This window comes from Eptesicus fuscus, chromosome 8 (assembly GCF_027574615.1).
Source record: "Eptesicus fuscus isolate TK198812 chromosome 8, DD_ASM_mEF_20220401, whole genome shotgun sequence".
Lineage (NCBI taxonomy): Eukaryota > Metazoa > Chordata > Mammalia > Chiroptera > Vespertilionidae > Eptesicus > Eptesicus fuscus.
Window position 1 is genome coordinate 103,146,309 of NC_072480.1, and position 20,045 is coordinate 103,166,353.

Consider the following 20,045-nt stretch of genomic DNA (forward strand, 5'->3'; position numbering starts at 1 on the left):
TGGTTTACAGGTTTGAAACAACCAGCACACCAGGCGAGAGAAGGCGCCCCGGGCCCGGCCACGCCCGCCCGGCCCGAGGGAGGACCCACCTGGATGCCCGAGCCCTCGGCCACCAGGATCCTCCAGACACAGTTGAGGTTGTTGCCGTAGGGCTCCGGGAAGCCGGGGGACAGCACCGTGCCCCTCCGCTGCGTGAAGCTGCCGCTGCAGGGCACTGGGACACGGGGGAGGGAACAGCGTGAGGTCAGGGTGGCCGCCCTCACCCGGTGCGTAGTGTTCTCTTCCCGTGGGATCAACCATGAAGAGAACTTCTACGTGGACTGAGATGCCTTAAGTAGCATTTTTAAAAAATATATTTTTATTGGTTTCAGAGAGGAAGGCCGAGGGGGAGAGAGAGAAACATCAATGATGGGAGAGAATCATGGATCAGCTGTTTCCTGCATGCCTTCCCCCTCCTCGCCTTCCCGCAGGGATCGAGCTCTCCACCCAGGCATGTGCCCTGACCGGGAATTGAACCGTGACCTCCTGGTCGACGCTCAACCACTGAGCCATGCCGGCCAGACTCAAGTGGCGTGTTTTAGCTCAGGCCTGATTTCACCCGCCTGCTTTTGAATTGGCAATGCCGTTGGTTATTACATACGATGCTGGGAAGCTGAGACCTTGTGTCGGGAGAGAAGTCTGGTCAAGGCCCCGGAGACGCCACGTGCCTAGTGAGGGCGGCTCTGCAGGGACGTGCGTGTGGAATAATTACCCAGCACGTGTGGGAGCTTCCCGACTGTTCTCCCATGCAGCCGCACAGCTAACTCCCAGCCATGCTGACGCCGTCTATGAGCAGGTCCAGGGAGGGGAGGGGACGCTGGAAACGTACAAATGACTTCAAGTGCCAACCACGGTTGTGCGGAGGTTCTTACACAACTGAGGCAGGTGAACTACAACCAGCAGTGTGGTCGCCACTCGGGCTGCCTCAACCTGCTACACTTCGCATCCTCATCAGCACACACTGACTAAAAGGGCGTTACAGCCAGGCTAGTGTGGTTCTGGGGTTTAGCGTCAACCTATGAACCAGGAGGTCATGGTTCAATTTCTCGTCAGGGCACATGCCCAGGTTGCAGGCTTGATCCCCAGTAAGGGGTGTGCGGGAGGCAGCCTATCAGTGATTCTCTCTCATCATGGATGTTTCTATCTGTCTCTCCCTCTCCGTTCCTCTCTGAAATCAATAAAGATTTTTTTTTAAAAAAATCTATCTATATATATATATATATAAAAGCCTAAGCGACAGTTATGATTTGTTAACCAAATGACCGGTCGACCAGTTGCTATGACGTGCACTGACCACCAGGGGGCAGACGCTCAATGCAGGAGCTGCCCCTGGTGGTCAGTGCGCTCCCACAGCCAATCTCCCACGGTCCCTCCCCCTGGCCAGCTGGCCAACCTCCCATGGTCCCTCCTCCTGGCAGGCTGGCCTCAATCGGCCCCAATTGGGACGAGGTGAGACAGCCCTGATCGCCAGCCAGGCCGAGGGACCCCACCCATGCATGAATTCGTGCACTGGGCCTCTAGCAAATAAATAAAAGGGCATTACACAAATCAATGTTATAATGACTTCCCCCCAAAATGAAGTATGTTGCATACTCATGGCTTGGGAGCTGTGGTGGTCTCAATAAGCATTGAGAAGGAAAATGTGTTTCCTTGTGTTTATCTGACAAGTGGTTTCATGGAACAATAATCTGCAGGGTTTGCTGTGACTCTTTCCCACATGCACTGCCCCCGAGCCATGTCTGGAGGAAGGTGGACGACGGAGCCCAGCAGAGCATGGACGAACAGCCCTTCAACGCCACTGCAGGGGGCTGGTGGCCTCCACCCGGCCTCCTCCACCCCGGCCACCGCCCCGGCCGCCGCCCCGGGACCCCGCTTACCCACGCAGCTCGGGATGGTGTCGTTCCACTGGGCGAGGGCGTTGGGCACTGCCTGGCAGCGCAGGGCGGCCGACCCCTGCAGCAGGTACCCGGGGCTGCACTCGAACCGCACGATGGAGCCCGCCGAGAACTCGGAGCCGATCCGACGGCCGTACCTGGGCTCGGGCACCGAGCTGCACTGGGTGTCGCTGGTGCGAGGGACCGCTGGGGGCGAAGCACACAACACGCCGTGGGTAGCTTCGTGACGGACGGTGTGAGGGGATCTGCCCAGTATCAGTGGGCGTAGAAGCTAACAATGCCGACCACAGCCTGGCCTGGCATGTCCCTGTCCGCACGTCCCCCCTGCGGGTCCCGAGGGCCCCCTTGCATCTCAGGGACCTTTAGGCAACTAAAATTAACCACTGTGCTCGTGGTGATGACATCACTAAGAAACTGAGCTTCTCTGCCGGCGTGTGGAGGAGTGTGCTGGGCTGGCGTGTCTCTGTGGTGGAACATCGACCTATGAACCAGGAGGTGAGGGTTCAATTCCTGGTCAGGGCACATGCCTGGGTTGGGGGCTCGATCCCCAGTGTGGGGCGTGCAGGAGGCAGCTGATTCATGATTCTCTCTCATCATGGATGTTTCTCTCTCTCCCTCCCCCTTCTTCTCTGAAATCAATACAAATCGTTTTTAAAAGCACAGCCCTGGAGAGACGTGTCCACAGACGCGCATTAACAGCGACCGACCCCATCTCCGCTGCTCGGCCCAGCACACTCCGCCTGTTGGGCACCGAACCTCCACGGGACAGACACTGCGTGGGCGACTTCGGTGCGGCAGCCGTTTTACACGAATTAAAGTCCGACGGTTATCGTGATGAAACTACATTTCCATTCAGAGTTGAAACGTTCTCTATCGGAAGGGAGAAGTCACCCCATTGTACACCGTCTACACGTAAAGGATGAAGGGTCGCCCAGAGCGGGGCTCTCCCAGGACTGCGCTCGCCCGTGATAGTGACACGCTGCCCATGCCGCCCCCCTGCAGGCTGGCTGCGTCCACGTGACCTGCACCCCGTCCTCCCCGACGTCCCTCCCAGCTTGCTCTTCCTAACAGACCCATCGGCTAACCTGGGTCAGACATCCGTGGCCGAGGATGTGAGAAAGGCCCCGTGCAACGTGACGCTTTAACAGCAGGAAGGAACGGTGCCTCCGGGGCACATGGGAGCCTATCCAGGATGTTTGTATACAACGATGGTCACATGACCTCCCGGCTTCCATTGAACTAGGATCTTTCGGAGGCAACATTCAGCCTGGCTGTTCCTGAGCAGGAAACCTCTGCACCCCTGAGACCGGTGTGACCTGCGCACACGGTCCTGGCTCATCGCACCGAAGGGGTAGCTCTGACGCAAACACGTCCATTTTCGCATAAACTCACGGGAGGAACACAGCAGGGCCAGAGGGAATGTTGGGATTTTACGGAATACTGAGGATGCTGGAGTCATGGTGTACTCTTAAGTACAAGGAGAACGCGTTCACCTACCCACCGCTGTCTTTGGTGTCTACGTCCCGGTAGCTTATTCGTTTTAATGATAATACGCTACTTCAAACAGGAACCGATTTTAAGAATGATGGCTTTGAAGCGTAGCATTTGAATATTTTAGCCTCGGATAGAATTAGCCTTGGACGTTTTATATGGTGATCTGATCGAGCTTCTAATCTCTATTTTAAAAAAATCAAAAGGCGCCTGCAGTCAGGCCGACGGTGCCCAGAACCTGAAGTTTTCCAGATGAAAATGTATTTGAACTTACAGGTTCTTTGTGTGTCACACCAACGGACTCCGGTTTGCAAATCTGCTGTCACAAGAGCTGATATTGAATCAAAAACAGGAGGAAACCAAGATGGCGGCATAGGTTAAACACCTAACCTGCAGCCGGGCACAACAATTTCAAAAATACAACTAGAGGTCAGAACGGACATCGTCCAGAACCACAGGAAAGTTGGTGGACTGAAATGCCCACAGCTGGGGGGAAGGAGAAGGCCACGGGGACAGTCGGGGAAGCCGTAAAAGCCTGAGGTATGGAGAAACGGGCGGAGACACGAGCACACGCGCCTGCGGGGAGGATGGAACTGGAGAGGAGGGGGCGGCTGATGACCTGGCCGGAGTTCACTGGCAGGAAGGAGATAAAGGCTCCGGAGTGCGCTGAGCACCGGCTCCGATTGCACTGAACCCCATTCCGGGCGAAACCCTGGGAAACTCACTCACTTTCGCAACTCCGCCGCCCCCGCAGGCCGCCCGGCCCGGGACGCTGGGGACGCCGCCGCAGCGGCGGCGCCCGGAGCCCGGCGGCCTCCCAGCACCCGTCCCCGCCGCGCAGCCCCCGCGCGCCTGGTCCCGCGGGCCGCGCGCCCCACACACCGGACGGAGGCCCGGGCGCCCTCTCCGTGCACCTCCCGGCGGCGCTAGACTTCAGTAGAGTTGACTGAATTCAAGGGATTAAAAAGTATAAATTGGGGGGACGCCGCGGCGGCGACGTCCGGAACACGGTGATGGCGGTGCCTGGAGCTCGGCGGCCGCCCAGCGCCCGTCCCAGCCGCGCAGCCCTCGCGCGCCTGGTTCCGCGGGACGCGCGCACCGCGCACCGGACGGAGGCCCGGGCGCCCTTTCCGTGCACCTCCCGGCGGCGCTAGACTTCAGTAGAGTTGACTGAAATGAAGGGATTAAGAAGTACAAATTGAGAAGTTTGAAAAAGATGGCGGCGGAGGTTAAAGGCTGTTCTGTTGCCTCGCACCCAGCGAAATCGGAGGGGATGAGGTGTGGAGGTGCATGGGTCTGGCTGGTGGCGGGGGAAAGGGGCTTTTGTTCCAAACCTAAGGGAGATTAGCTCTCCATCACCCTGAAACCCATATTCTGGCGAACCCCGGGAGACCCAGATGCCTGCGGGGAGAGGCGGGACTCTTGCAGAGGTGCGCCCAGCAATCAGTGTTTGCTGCGCTGGAGTGCGGAACGAGGGGACTTAGATACATGGAAGGCAGAAGGACCAGACTCACAGCCATCGAGGCTCGCCGCACCATGGCCTGTTGGCGCCCTGAGACCCCGCCCCGCTCTGGGACCCGCCCCACATGTTTTGAAGACCTGCCCCGCAAGTCTTGCAGGCACACCTGCGCCCCAAGCAACGGCTTATGCATGTGGGTGGCCTGCCCTCTGGCAGCGGACCAGATGATCTGCTGTTCTAGTCGGACTGCTCCAGGGCCACTCAGACAGGAGGAAGAAACTACAGTTTTTGCTGTAATCCTTGCTGAGTGCCTAAGGCAGTAGCTGATCTACACCCCATTGGAGACCCAGAAACGAGGGCATATAGTGGTCTGTGGGAGATGACACCAGATTTCAACCACGTGCATAAGGGACACATTCAACGGGAATATTCAGTGAGCGCCAAAGCTTTGCTGCACCAAGACCCGGCCCATAAACGTGTCTCCTGCACAGCAACTCTTCCTTTATAGACAAAGAGAGCCCCCCCAATGACACCAACAACAATCAAGACTTAACTATACAAAGGAGGACCAAGATGGAGGCATAGGGCGGAAGCCTGATTGTTGCCTACCACAACAACTTTGAGACTACGACAAGAGAGCAGAGCAGACACCACCCAAGACCACCATAGGGCTGGCCGAGTAGATGCTCTACAACTAGAATAAAAGAGGGGTATGTGGGATGATGCTGATGCCGGCGACCCAAAGACCACACTTTAAGAACTACAGCTCAGGCGACACAAAAGAACTATGGCTCAGGCGATACAACAGCGGCCTGGAACGTGCTCGGCGCAGTTCCCCCGGCGGTCTCCGGCTGAGGGGACGGCTCCACTGGCAGCCAAGCACGGACAGACGAGCCCCTATGAGACATGGGGTGGGAGACTCCGCGCTTGCTGACCTCTGAGTCCGTCAAGAATCTCAACGCCCCGGAAGCGGCCAGGTGCGCATGCTCGGCGACCGGCCACCGATGCAGACCCAAGGGCCGACGCAGCGACGCCAGACCGGCCCACCGCCATGCACCGGGTGCACCGGAGCTTCGCCGAGCCGCCGCCCGACGAGTTCTGCAGCAGCCATACTGGAGCTCTGGAAGGATGGCCAGGGGAATTGCTGAGGGGGGATTGACCGGCAGGAATTGGGATCGGGAAGACGGGGCCCCGCTGAGACCCGGGTGCGGGCGGGGTTGCGCGCCTCTGGACTCGGGTGTGGTCACACGCCTTTGGGTATAAGTGAGGCCTCACGTCCCTGGGTCTAGGTGAGGCCACAAGCCCCTGGGTCCAGGTGAGGCCGGACTCCGGGTCCGGGTGAGGCCAAGTGCCCCTGGACCCGGATGACGCTGGATCCCGTGCCCGGGCGAGGCCAAGCGCCCCTGGGTCTGGGAGAGCCCATACACCCCTGGGTCCAGGCGAGACCATGTGTCCCTGGATCAGGGTGAGGCTGCGTGCACATAGGCCCGGGTGAGCCCAAGTGGCCCTGGGTCTGGGAGAGGCCAAGCGTCCCTGGGTCCAGGTGAGACCATGTGTCCCTGGATCCGGGTGATGCCTTGTGCACCTAGGCCCGGGTGAGCCCAAGTGGCCCTGGGTCTGGGAGAGGCCAAGCGTCCCTGGGTCCGGGTGAGACCATGTGTCCCTGGATCCGGATGAGGCCTCGTGCACCTAGGCCCGGGTGAGCCCAAGTGGCCCTGGGTCTGGGAGAGGCCAAGCGTCCCTGGGTCCGGGTGAGACCATGCGTCCCTGGATTGGGATGAGGCCTAGTGCACCTAGGCCCGGGTGAGCCCAAGTGGCCCTGGGTCGGGGAGAGGCCAAGCGTCCCTGGGTCCGGGTGAGACCATGCGTCCCTGGATCCGGGTGAGGCCTCGTGCACCTAGGCCCGGGTGAGCCCAAGTGGCCCTGGGTCTGGGAGTGGCCAAACGTTCCTGGGTCTGGGTGAGACCATGTGTCCCTGGATCCGGGTGAGGCCTCGTGCACCTAGGCCCGGGTGAGCCCAAGTGGCCCTGGGTCTGGGAGAGGCCAAGCGTCCCTCGGTCCGGGTGAGACCATGTGTCCCTGGATCCGGGTGAGGCCTCGCGCACCTAGGCCCGGGTGAGCCCAAGTGGCCCTGGGTCTGGGAGAGGCCAAGCGTCCCTGGGTCCGGGTGAGACCATGCGTCCCTGGATCTGGGTGAGGCCTCGTGCACCTAGGCCCGGGTGAGCCCAAGTGGCCCTGGGTCTGGGAGTGGCCAAACGTTCCTGGGTCTGGGTGAGACCATGTGTCCCTGGATCCGGGTGAGGCCTCGTGCACCTAGGCCCGGGTGAGCCCAAGTGGCCCTGGGTCTGGGAGAGGCCCAAGCGTCCCTGGGTCCGGGTGAGACCATGTGTCCCTGGATCCGGGTGAGGCCTCGTGCACCTAGGCCCGGGTGAGCCCAAGTGGCCCTGGGTCTGGGAGTGGCCAAGCGTCCCTGGGTCTGGGTGAGACCATGTGTCCCTGGATCCGGGTGAAGCCTCGTGCCCCTAGGCCCGGGTGAGCCCAAGTGGCCCTGGGTCTGGGAGTGGCCAAACGTTCCTGGGTCTGGGTGAGACCATGTGTCCCTGGATCCGGGTGAGGCCTCGTGCACCTAGGCCCGGGTGAGCCCAAGTGGCCCTGGGTCTGGGAGAGGCCAAGCGTCCCTGGGTCCGGGTGAGACCATGTGTCCCTGGATCCGGGTGAGGCCTCGTGCACCTAGGCCCGGGTGAGCCCAAGTGGTCCTGGGTCTGGGAGAGGCCAAGCGTCCCTGAGTCCGGGTGAGACCATGCGTCCCTGGATCTGGGTGAGGCCTCGTGCACCTAGGCCCGGGTGAGCCCAATTGGCCCTGGGTCTGGGAGAGGCCAAGAATCCCTGGGTCCGGGTGAGACCATGTGTCCCTGGATCCGGGTGAGGCCTCGTGCACCTAGGCCCGGGTGAGCCCAATTGGCCCTGGGTCTGGGAGAGGCCAAGAATCCCTGGGTCCGGGTGAGACCATGGGTCCCTGGATCCGGATGAGGCCTCGTGCACCTAGGCCCGGGTGAGCCCAAGTGGCCCTGGGTCTGGGAGAGGCCAAGCGTCCCTGGGTCAGGGTGAGACCATGCGTCCCTGGATCCGGGTGAGGCCTCGTGCACCTAGGCCCGGGTGAGCCCAAGTGGCCCTGGGTCTGGGAGTGGCCAAACGTTCCTGGGTCTGGGTGAGACCATGTGTCCCTGGATCCGGGTGAGGCCTCGTGCACCTAGGCCCGGGTGAGCCCAAGTGGCCCTGGGTCTGGGAGAGGCCAAGCGTCCCTCGGTCCGGGTGAGACCATGTGTCCCTGGATCCGGGTGAGGCCTCGCGCACCTAGGCCCGGGTGAGCCCAAGTGGCCCTGGGTCTGGGAGAGGCCAAGCGTCCCTGGGTCCGGGTGAGACCATGCGTCCCTGGATCTGGGTGAGGCCTCGTGCACCTAGGCCCGGGTGAGCCCAAGTGGCCCTGGGTCTGGGAGTGGCCAAACGTTCCTGGGTCTGGGTGAGACCATGTGTCCCTGGATCCGGGTGAGGCCTCGTGCACCTAGGCCCGGGTGAGCCCAAGTGGCCCTGGGTCTGGGAGAGGCCAAGCGTCCCTGGGTCCGGGTGAGACCATGTGTCCCTGGATCCGGGTGAGGCCTCGTGCACCTAGGCCCGGGTGAGCCCAAGTGGCCCTGGGTCTGGGAGAGGCCAAGCGTCCCTGAGTCCGGGTGAGACCATGCGTCCCTGGATCTGGGTGAGGCCTCGTGCACCTAGGCCCGGGTGAGCCCAATTGGCCCTGGGTCTGGGAGAGGCCAAGCATCCCTGGGTCCGGGTGAGACCATGTGTCCCTGGATCCGGGTGAGGCCTCGTGCACCTAGGCCCGGGTGAGCCCAAGTGGCCCTGGGTCTGGGAGAGGCCAAGCGTCCCTCGGTCCGGGTGAGACCATGTGTCCCTGGATCCGGGTGAGGCCTCGCGCACCTAGGCCCGGGTGAGCCCAAGTGGCCCTGGGTCTGGGAGAGGCCAAGCGTCCCTGGGTCCGGGTGAGACCATGCGTCCCTGGATCTGGGTGAGGCCTCGTGCACCTAGGCCCGGGTGAGCCCAATTGGCCCTGGGTCTGGGAGAGGCCAAGCATCCCTGGGTCCGGGTGAGACCATGTGTCCCTGGATCCGGGTGAGGCCTCGTGCACCTAGGCCCGGGTGAGCCCAAGTGGCCCTGGGTCTGGGAGAGGCCAAGCGTCCCTCGGTCCGGGTGAGACCATGTGTCCCTGGATCCGGGTGAGGCCTCGCGCACCTAGGCCCGGGTGAGCCCAAGTGGCCCTGGGTCTGGGAGAGGCCAAGCGTCCCTGGGTCCGGGTGAGACCATGCGTCCCTGGATCTGGGTGAGGCCTCGTGCACCTAGGCCCGGGTGAGCCCAAGTGGCCCTGGGTCTGGGAGTGGCCAAACGTTCCTGGGTCTGGGTGAGACCATGTGTCCCTGGATCCGGGTGAGGCCTCGTGCACCTAGGCCCGGGTGAGCCCAAGTGGCCCTGGGTCTGGGAGAGGCCAAGCGTCCCTGGGTCCGGGTGAGACCATGTGTCCCTGGATCCGGGTGAGGCCTCGTGCACCTAGGCCCGGGTGAGCCCAAGTGGCCCTGGGTCTGGGAGAGGCCAAGCGTCCCTGAGTCCGGGTGAGACCATGCGTCCCTGGATCTGGGTGAGGCCTCGTGCACCTAGGCCCGGGTGAGCCCAATTGGCCCTGGGTCTGGGAGAGGCCAAGCATCCCTGGGTCCGGGTGAGACCATGTGTCCCTGGATCCGGGTGAGGCCTCGTGCACCTAGGCCCGGGTGAGCCCAAGTGGCCCTGGGTCTGGGAGTGGCCAAGCGTCCCTGGGTCCGGGTGAGACCATGCGTCCCTGGATCCGGATGAGGCCTCGTGCACCTAGGCCCGGGTGAGCCCAAGAGGCCCTGGGTCTGGGAGAGGCCAAGCGTCCCTGGGTCCGGGTGAGACCATGTGTCCCTGGATCCGGATGAGGCCTCGTGCACCTAGGCCCGGGTGAGCCCAAGTGGCCCTGGGTCTGGGAGAGGCCAAGCGTCCCTGGGTCCGGGAGAGACCATGTGTCCCTGGATCCAGGTGAGGCCTTGTGCAACTAAGCCCGGGTGAGGCCACGTGCCCCTGGGTCTGGGAGAGGCCAAGCGTCCTTGGGTACGGGTGAAGCCAGATCCTGGGTCCGGGTGAGGCCGTGCGCCCCTGGATCCATCCGGGTGAGGCTGGGTCCCAGGCCCGGGTGAGACCACGCGCCCCTTGGGTATGGGTGAGGCCACGTGCCCCTTAGTCCAGGTGACGCCGTGCCCCTGGGATCGGCCGAGACCAAACCAGAGGGAGTCAGACCTCCATTACCACCATTTGTCCACCATCCAGAGCTGAGGGGTCAGTGCTGACATGTACACATAAGGAACTACTGGACATCGAAATTGGGTCTCAAAAGAACTGTTGGTCCAGGGGGAAGCTCGCTACAGATTGATTCATTTGCCTGTCAGCATAAATATTATTGCTCGTCTCACATTCAGTTCTTATTAGTATATATCTAATGACATTTGATCTTGTTCATCTAGAGGAAATGAGGAACAACATAGACTGAGGAACAAGAACAGAACCAGAAGCAAGGAGGCATCGATCGGACTATCGGGCCTCAGAGGGAGGATAGGGGACGGTAGGGGGAGGGTGAGGGGAGGGGGAGAGTTCAACCAAAGGACCTGTATGCATGCATATAAGCCTATCCAACGGTTAAGTTCAACAGGGGATTGGGGCATGCGTGGGGAGAGGGGTGGGATGGGAAGGGGGGGATGAGGACAAATATGTGACACCTTAATCAATAAAGAAATTAAAAAAAAAAAAAAAAAGAGGTGATATTGAACTCACTTTAAGAAAATTTGTAGAGGTGAGCGGTGAGTTGCCCAAACTGGCCCCCCTCCCCTCAGGTCCATTTTTAAATACCAGGTGAGTTGTTTATGTTTTAACAAAAGGCGTAGCAGTGGCCACCAACCCTTCGGGCCTCACAGACCACCAGGGGCCCGCGGACCACCGGCTGGGGCCGCTGGATTAGAGCAAAGTGACTCCTTCTAACTCAGCAGCAGCAGCAGCATCACTCCAGCAGCTGCTCCGTGGCCTGGGTCCGAGCGCCTTCCCTCCCACTCGCTGCGAACGTCATGCCCCCCGCCCACCACTTTCTCAGTCACCGGATTTCCGTTCGCCGAGGGCTTTTGCCCACGTGGAGGGCAGGGATTCGCGGTGGAGATTCCCCAGGATGTAATCGACAGGACGGACTGTCCTTCTCTGAAACTCTCTGAAAACCCCGATGATGTCACCGGTTTTCTGCAGGAGCCATGGCTGGGGGTGACCCTGGCTCCTGAGGAAAACCTTCCGGAGCCGTGTCATCGCTCCAGGCCCCAGCAGAACCGGGACCTGGGAAAGGAAGGGTGGCTCCTGTTTGAGGCACAGCTCTCCCTGCAGCAGCCTCTGCCAGGCCCGGCCCCCGCCCTGGGCTTCAAGCTCAAGGTGATTCTCTCTCATCATGGATGTTTCTCTCATTCTCCCTCTCCCTCTCCACGCACAGGGGGACAGTGAGGAGGAAAAAGTCCTCGTGTTCCGGGAACTCGGGGCGATTCCACACGTTGTGGACAAGCTCCAAGTTAAAGAATAAACTTATAGGGGCAGGAATCCAAAAGGTAACAGAATCCAAACAAAACGAAGTAGTTATTTAGAGGGACAGACGCACGGACATCTTACTTGGTTCTGTTAAATGGCCTTTTCAATTAGCTTTTGCAATACGATTTGGAAACGTAACATTTATTTTTTTATGTATTCCCTTAAAAGTTACTAAAATCTAAACTTGTATGAAATATTTCTCTCAATTAGGTAAACTAAAATATAGTTGAAATTGTTTTGCAAAATGGGAGGTGCTGTGCAAAAATAATTTGAACACTGTTTGTTGCCTGCACGGGCCAGAGAAATAAGGGGACATTGGTCTTTGCAGTAGAAATAGATTTGTGTCAAACTAAAAATTTTAATATTTTGATAAAATATTTTTATTATAAACTAGAGGCCCGGTGCATGAAATTCGTGCATGGGGATGGGCAGGGGGTTCCCTCAGCCCTGCCTGCATCCTCTCCAATCTGGGACCATTGGGGGATGTCCGACTGCCAGTTTAGGCCCTGTTGGATCGGGCCTAAACCGACAGTCGGATATCCCTCTCACAATCTGACTGCCTAGACCGGCAGTCGGATATCCCTCTCACAATCTGACTGCCTAAACCGACAGTCGGATATCCCTCTCACAATCCCTCTCACAAACCAGGCTGGTAGGCAGGTGAGCGGTTGGGAGAATTTCATGCTGGCTCCCAACCGCTTGCCTGCCTACCAGCCTGGTTGCCCCTAACCGCTTCTGCCTGCCAGCCTGATCGCCCCCTAACCACTCCCCTGCAGGCCTGATCGCCCCCAACTGCCCTCTCCTGCAGCCTGGTCACCCCCAAATGCCCTCCCCTGCCAGCCTGGTTGCCCCCAACTACCCTCCTCTGCAGGCCTGGTTGCCACCAGCTGCCCTCCCCTGCCAGCCTGGTTGCCCCCAAATGCCCTCCCCTGCCAGCCTGTTGCCCCCAAACTGCCCTTCCCTGCTGGCCTGTTTGCCCCCAACTGCCCTCCCCTGCCTGCCATCTGTGGTGGCCATCTGGTGATGACGTAGCACAGGGCGTGACACCACCTAGGCTTTTATTATATAGGATAAGTGAATGTCTTCAATGTCTTAAAAAACAAAAAGTGGAAGTGGGCATTGTCTGTGCCTCCATGGGAGACTGAGGTCTGGGGGGTCAGAGGCGGCCAGGGTGACCTTGAGGGTTACCTTGGTACACGAAGTGGAAGCCACGGGCGGATGCCCCGCTCTTCGCGCTGAATCGGAGCAGAATCTGATTGGACGTCGCCAAGGGCAGCGTTTCGCCTGCGGGAGAACAGAGGCTGCACAGATCCACACAATGCACGCTGCTGTGCGGACGGTGACGTCTCAGAAAGAGGTCCTCAGCTCGGACGGTGACATGCGAGCTTTGGATTCTCCTAAACCTCACTTCAGGGCTTACAACCCAAACCCATCGCTTCCAGGAGGATGGTCACGCTCTGCTCTTGCCTACGCATCCCATGAGATGCTGTTTTAACCGGGACCTCACGCCTGCTTTCGCTTGGAAAAGCTCAGGGATGCGGCCTGGCAGCCAATCAGGTGGGAAACGTAAGAGCTGACTCAATCACTGATGCAGAATCAACCACATTTGAAAATTACTCGCTGAGGTTTTACCTAACAAAATGTCTCTGAACCCGAAGCTGATATTTTAAAAAACGAAAGGACTTAGGAAAAACCTCACAAATATATGTTCGCCTTCGGAGTGAAGTCAGGTTCAGAGCACACTGCGGGGCCGTGGGGGCGTGGGGTTTCAATTGTGTCCGTGTTTTCAATGCGCGTCCTCTGATGCCGTTCTCAACGGCGCCCTTTGGGCATTGATAGAAATGATCCAGACGCGGGCCCGGAGGCCGTTGGCAACAACAGTGGGCACTGGGAGTCGCCGGCCTTGGCCTTGGTGGCCACAGAGCTGGGCGTTCTGTCTAGCCCCGGCCGGAGGGTCGTAAGGACACAGCGATGCCTCAGACGGGGGCCGGTGTCACGAGGCCCAGTGAACACACCTGCCTCGCGCATCCATCTGAAAACCACTCGGAACAAAGGCCAGTGACGTTGGCTGCACGTGGTCTGATGGGGAAGACGTACACATGTCCTCTTAAGTCGTGAACTAATATCCTGTGTTTCATGAATCCCAACCATGTTTAGATGCACACATACAGGGGTGCGTGCATACACACATGTGATAAACACATGTAGGGGTACACGTGTGAGTGTAGTGGGTCTATACCTATGTATTTACAGGGTTCAAATGAGTGAGACCAAAATGTTCATACTGTTTAGCTCCAGGAAGAAGATCCCAAAACATAGACTAGAAATTAAAAAGCATCCCAGTTATTCCTTCCTCTTGGATATTTCCCACTTTTATTGAGATGGATATCACACTTTTTATCGTCTTAGTAAGTGCAATGATAAAAGCAAACGGCTTTATCTATGGGCTAAAGGTCCACTGGACATTTTTTAATCAAAGATAAAATTTTACTAAATAAACAAACGCATTCAAGGATTACTAAGTTTCTCCTTCACACACACACACACACGCACACACGGAGTTTAGAACGAGCCGCACGCCCGTCTGCACAAAAGTAAAGACGGGGTTCTCTGGCGTTTACCTGAGTGGGTCCCGGAGAGCGAGCTGAGGAGCCGGGCCTGCGGGTGTGTCCCGTCGAACAACTCGGCCACGTCGCTCAGCGCCGTCTGGAAGTAGGCGAACTGCCCGAACACGACTGCGGGCGAAGGGACACAACACGCTTAGGGAAGGAAGGGGGTTCTGGCGGTTCCAGTGACTGGTTCCCCCGAAGGCCGGGGGCCGAGGACTCGTTCCTCAGCTTCCGAAAGCTTCCCAGGGGCTGAAACTGCTGTTTTGTTCCTGGACTTTTTGGCACTGAGAGGAAGGCATAAGAGGACCCCCTTCTGTACTGCCCGACATTAGTGAAGCTGGTTTTCCGTTAATGTGACTTAGGGTGCTGGCCGGGTCATCACCAAGCGGCCTGTGTAGTTAGGAGCTTGAACACTGAGCACAGGATCGAGACCCTGGCTGGGTTTGGAAGCCTGCTCATTCGGGAAGGGATCTGAAATTCTTAAGAGCCGGTTATTTTCATGCCAAGTTCCTGTGACTTCCTTGCGGCGTGGACTCGGGATTCAGCAACACAGTGTGGACACGGCTGCTGTTCCTGCGCTGGGCGTCCTGTCTAGCCCCGGCCGGGGGGACGTAAGAACTCAGCTCCTCCACGGAGATGCCAGCCGCGGACTTTCCTCCTTCTCACCTCGTCAAGTTTGTACTCCAATCAATAGCATTCCGGGCCTTATTGACAATACGTGTGATTTAGCATCGACTGGCAAACAATGAGCAACTAAACCTGATTTATGGGTCAGGGCGAAGCTAAAGCCATTCCACAGCACGGTGAGCAGTACATGCAGGCGCGTGTGCCGAACGCACACGTCACAGCTCTAATGAAAGAATATGGTGAGCGACGGCAAACCGGGCACATCTACCTGCTCGCGCGTGTGTGTATGCGTGTGTGTGTGCGTGTGTGTGCGTGGGCGTGTGTGTACTCAGTTATACAGGGTGGACAAAGGCGGAACAATGAACACCGATGAGAAGTACGACAATGAGTTAAAGGACAGCCGTTCTCACCGAATTCCTTGGGCACCGTTATGGCGTAGAGGCACGTCTGGCCGGCCGTGTAGTTCTGGGGGTAGTTGGGGGACAGCACCACGCCTTCGGACCCCGTGTACTGGCCGCCGCAGGGAGCTGGGAGGGAAAGCGGCCAGAATTAGGTGCGTGGAGGGCGCCGCCGGGACAGGCCGGAGGCCACAGCCCGTCAGGAGGAGCAGGGTGTCACCTAACCGTCGGGATGTCCCGTCCAAAGCCCATTCCCTTCGCTCCCCGAAGTCAGAGGAAAGGCACAGTGTTCGCCAGGTTAGAAAGGAAGTGCGTTCACTTAGCAGGGAGACATACCATTTAAGCCTTTCTCAGACAAGCTAAAATAATCAAGAAAACAGCTCAAATAGTAACAATAACGGCTCCATGAAGACGGCCGGTTGGGCTATTTAACGTCTCACCAGCCACGTCTGGTCGCCGTCAGTCACTGTATTCAGAGACACACGGATTATTGCAGGTGCTTTTTTTTTTTTTTGCTGTTTTTATATTACTATGAAAGTCAAAGAAAAAAGTTTTCTTTCTAGTTTTTGTGTCTTTTTCAACCTTTAATACCTTAGATTCAGTTCAAGAGCAACATATATAATTACTAATGTGTTGGGGGGGTCTCTCAAAAAGATGGATTTAAAGCTGAAGCAACTAAAACCTAGAAAGTTAGGGGCCATATGATGGTGGGTGTTTCTTACAGACAGAGCTGTGTGTGTCTGTGTATTTGTGAGTGTGTCTGAGTTTGTGAGTGTGTGTGTGTGAGAGTATGTGTATCTATGTTAGTCTGTGTGTGTCTATGTGAGTGTGCGTGTCTGAGTGTCTTTGTGTGTGAGTTTGTGTGTGTGTGTGAGAATATGCATGAGTGTGTGTCTATGTGTGTGTGTGTGTGTCTATGTAAGTGCATGTGTCTGAGTTAGTGTGAGTATGTGTGTTTGTGAGTGTGTGTGTGTGAGTGTATGTGTGTGTGTGTCTATGTAAGTGTGTGTGTCTGAGTTAGTGTGAGTGTGTGTGTTTGTGAGTGTGTGTGTCTGAGAGTATCTGTGAGTGTGTGTCTATGTGTGTGTATCTATGTGAGTGTGTGTCTGAGTGTGTGTGAGTGTATGTGTGTGAGAGTATGTGTCTATGTTAGTGTGTGTGTCTATGTGAGTGTGTGTCTGAGTGTGTGTATGTGTGTGAGAGTATGTGTCTATGTTAGTGTGTGTGTCTACGTGAGTGTGTCTGAGTATGTGTGAGTGTATGTGTGTGAGAGTATGTCTATGTTAGTGTGTGTGTCTGTGTGAGTGTGTGTCTGAGTGTGTGTGAGTGTATGTGTGTGAGAGTATGTCTATGTTAAGTGTGTGTGTCTGTGTGAGTGTATGTCTAAGTGTGTGTGAGTGTACGTGTATGTCGTTATTTTCAGTTATGAATAAACCTGGGAAAGAAGGACTAAATGTGCATGCTTTATAAATCTCCTAATGCAGTCAACACAACTTAACTTCATCCTCGGTCAGCATTTTCCATGAAATAGGTCAACAGAACACGCTGGCTCATAAACTGGCCTTCATAATTCATAAACATGATTTGCTACAAAAATTGCACACTATCTAGTGCTAACAAATTCACAGAATTCCTTTATCAATCTACATTGCGTATGTGTATACTACTCTTTACATATATATGTATTTATATGAGATATATACATATTTAATCTAGACTTAAACATATAATAAATGTATGTTTCCCTTTATACCTGTGTCTATGGGTATATATATATATATATATATATATATATATATATATATATATACACTAATTTCATAAAATGTAATTTTCAAAAAATTTCAACTATAGAAAACAACAACAATAAATAGAGAAACGGGAGTTTTAGACTCTGTGTTAATAATTTGAGATGAATAGTGTCCCGTAGGCCCTTCCCAATGCAGGAGGTCAGCGGCATTGCTCTGGCTTCTGTCGCCTGTCTGTTCTCAAAGGTGGGTCTGACCTTCAATCGGTGATTTTATCAATTTCATACCTACACAAGGAGTTACACGCTATTGAATTGGGGGGTGACACATTGATTGTATGTTACCTGTGTGCATGTGTCATCCATGTATATTGAATATGTATAAATGGAGAGAGAAAGGGAAGGAAACAGGGACAGAGCTCCCCTGGGACTGTTCATCGGTGCCTCGATGTGGATCAGACACACAACATGGGAGGGAAAGTGCTGGACTCTCTGAGTGAGAGAAACAGGCCCTCCAGGTGCTGGAGGATGGCTGAGCCCTGGCTGATTCAAGGGCGGAGGGAGGTCGCCTGCATTTCCCTCCTTAGCTCTGCGAGCAAGGGGTCCCCACCGCAGACTGGGGAGCAGTGCTGGGGGCCTTGGCTACTGAGCGGGACCTGCAGGAGGAGGGGATGGGGGGCAGAGGGGCAGGAGAGGCGGTGCTGGGGGGCCCTTGGTAACTGAGCGGGACCTGTAGGAGGTGAGTGGGGGGGCAGGAGGAGCAGTGCTGGGGGCCTTGGCTACTGAGCGGGACCTGCAGGAGGAGGGGATGGGGGGCAGAGGGGCAGGAGAGGCGGTGCTGGGGGGCCCTTGGTAACTGAGCGGGACCGGCAGGAGGTGAAGGGGGGAGCCTGTCACACACACACACACACACACACACACACACACACACACACACGTACCGCTGCAGGTGGGCAGGGCCTGGTTCCAGGCCGGCTTCCCGTCCGCTCCGATCACACACGTGATGGACGCGGGGTCCACGATCTTGTAGCCGGAGTCACACTGGAAGGTCACGGAGGAGCCCAGCTTGAAGTCCGTCCCGACTCTGGTCCCGTTCATTATGTTCCCGGGGTCAAAGCAGGCTTCCCGGGGCTTCTCTGCAGGAGAAATGGGGGTGACCCCGTGAGGGCGGGTGACCCCGTGAGGGGGGGGTGACCCCGTGAGGGCGGGTGACCCCTGTGAAGGGGGGTGACCCCGTGAGGGCAGGTGACCCCTGTGAGGGGGGGTGACCCCGTGAGGGCAGGTGACCCCTGTGAGGGGGGTGACCCCGTGAGGGCGGGTGACCCCTGTGAGGGGGGTGACCCCGTGAGGGCAGGTGACCTCTGTGAGGGTAGGTGACCCCTGTGAGGGGGGTGACCCCGTGAAGGCAGGTGACCCCGTGAAGGCAGGTGACCCCGTGAGGGCAGGTGACCCCTGTGAGGGCGGGTGACCCCTGTGAGGGGGGTGACCCCGTGAGGGCGGGTGACCCCGTGAGGGGGGGTGACCCCGTGAGGGCAGGTGACCCCTGTGAGGGGGGTGACCCCGTGAGGGCAGGCCTTAATGTTCCTGTGTGTTTGCCTGTCTGGCTGATTTTTTTGTTGTTTTATTTGTTTTTAACGCCTAGACTAGAGCCCAACATATGAGAAATGCTCAAAAAATATTTATTAAGGACCAAGTTGTTAATTAATTGTCAAGTTAATAATTACATATACTAGGAAAGATGATCGAGTTACTAATTATCCAGTTAATAACGAAATATCATAGAAAAACTCTTTCAATCAAATTATGTTTCTGTTTTCAAACTACATTTCACTGCGTGCTTGCTATGACATGACTTATTGTTGGTTAAACAAAGGCAGCGCTTCGTTTTTAAACATCTGTCCTCCCAGGAACTACAGATCTCGGTGCTGAGCCACCAACAGCGATTCTGGAAAAACGGAAGCCACCCCACTCGGTACTAAGCCACCTCAGCTCGCCTGGGGAGAGGCGGGGCTCCGACTTCCCGGGAGGAGACAGTCCATTCAGGTCCGTGAAGAACATTGAATGTATTGGGGTGACAGTGGCTAATACAATCATACAGGTTCCAGGGGTACGATCCTACATGTGCCATCTGTGTATTGTATTGCGTGTTCACTCCCCAAGTCCAGTCTCCCTCCATCACCACTTCCCCCTCCCCCTTCCCCTCCCCACCCCCGTCCCCGCTGGCAGCCACCACACTGCTGTCCGTGTCTATGGCTTTTTCCTTAATCCTACTTTTCCCTTCCTCCTTCCTTCCCTCCCTTCCCTCCTCCCTCCTTCCCCTTCCCTCCTCCCTCCCTCCCTCCCTCCCTCCCTCCTCCCTTCCTCCCTCCCTCCCCCCTCCCTTCCTCCCTCCCCCCCTCCCTGCCTCCCTCCCTCCCTCCCTCCCTCCCTCCCTCCCTCCTCCCTCCCTCCCTCCCTCCCTCCCTTCCTTCCTTCTCTCTCTCCCTTCCTTCTTCTCTCTCTCTCTCCTCTCTCCCTCTCTCTCTCATCCTCACCCGAGGATACTTCCCCACTGCCTTTGGGGAGAGAGAGGGAGAGAGAGGGAGAGAGAGGGAAAGACAGAGAGAAACATCGATGTGGGAGACACACGGATTGGCTGCCTCCTGCACGCGCCCGGCCAGGCCTGCCCTCTTCCTGCCGGAGTGACGGAGCGGGCCCGGGGCGGCGGCCTGGACGTGGACGCGGTACCTTTGAACTCGATGGCGAAGCCGGACAGGCCCACGGAGGCGTCGCTCCGGAAGGCCAGGAAGAGGCTGTTGCCGCGGCTCTCGATGCGCTCGGGGGCCTGGGAGCCCTGGAAGCTGCCGAGGAGCGGGCTGCTGGAGTCCTCGCCCTCGTACACGTGCAGGAAGTCGTAGCTCGGCTCCATGTGGAAGCTGCGGGGAGAGAAGACCTCGGGCGCCGCCCCTGCGCCTGCCTCCCGGGCGTCCCCGCACAAGGGGCTCTGCCTGTCGTGGGACTTTAACAATGAGAACAATCCAGAAGGGAAATAGAATCAAAACGTCAAGACAGGAATAAGGACGACAGACGGCGATGGTCACAGAGGCATTCGTACTGACG

At 57.4% G+C, this 20,045-nt stretch overlaps 1 protein-coding gene across 1 annotated transcript in view; it reads right to left on the reverse strand.

Annotated features, from left to right (window-relative positions):
• The window catches only part of CSMD1 (CUB and Sushi multiple domains 1), a 694,425-nt gene that overhangs the window by 98,698 nt on the left and 575,682 nt on the right, over positions 1-20,045 (reverse strand). The window contains exons 29-35 of the mRNA XM_054719948.1: positions 19,674-19,861; positions 17,888-18,082; positions 15,212-15,328; positions 14,187-14,300; positions 12,754-12,849; positions 1,917-2,120; positions 90-214 (exon numbers count right to left, since the gene is read on the reverse strand). Coding sequence (XP_054575923.1) covers positions 90-214; positions 1,917-2,120; positions 12,754-12,849; positions 14,187-14,300; positions 15,212-15,328; positions 17,888-18,082; positions 19,674-19,861 — 1,039 coding nt within the window. The remainder of the gene's footprint in view (positions 1-89; positions 215-1,916; positions 2,121-12,753; positions 12,850-14,186; positions 14,301-15,211; positions 15,329-17,887; positions 18,083-19,673; positions 19,862-20,045) is intronic.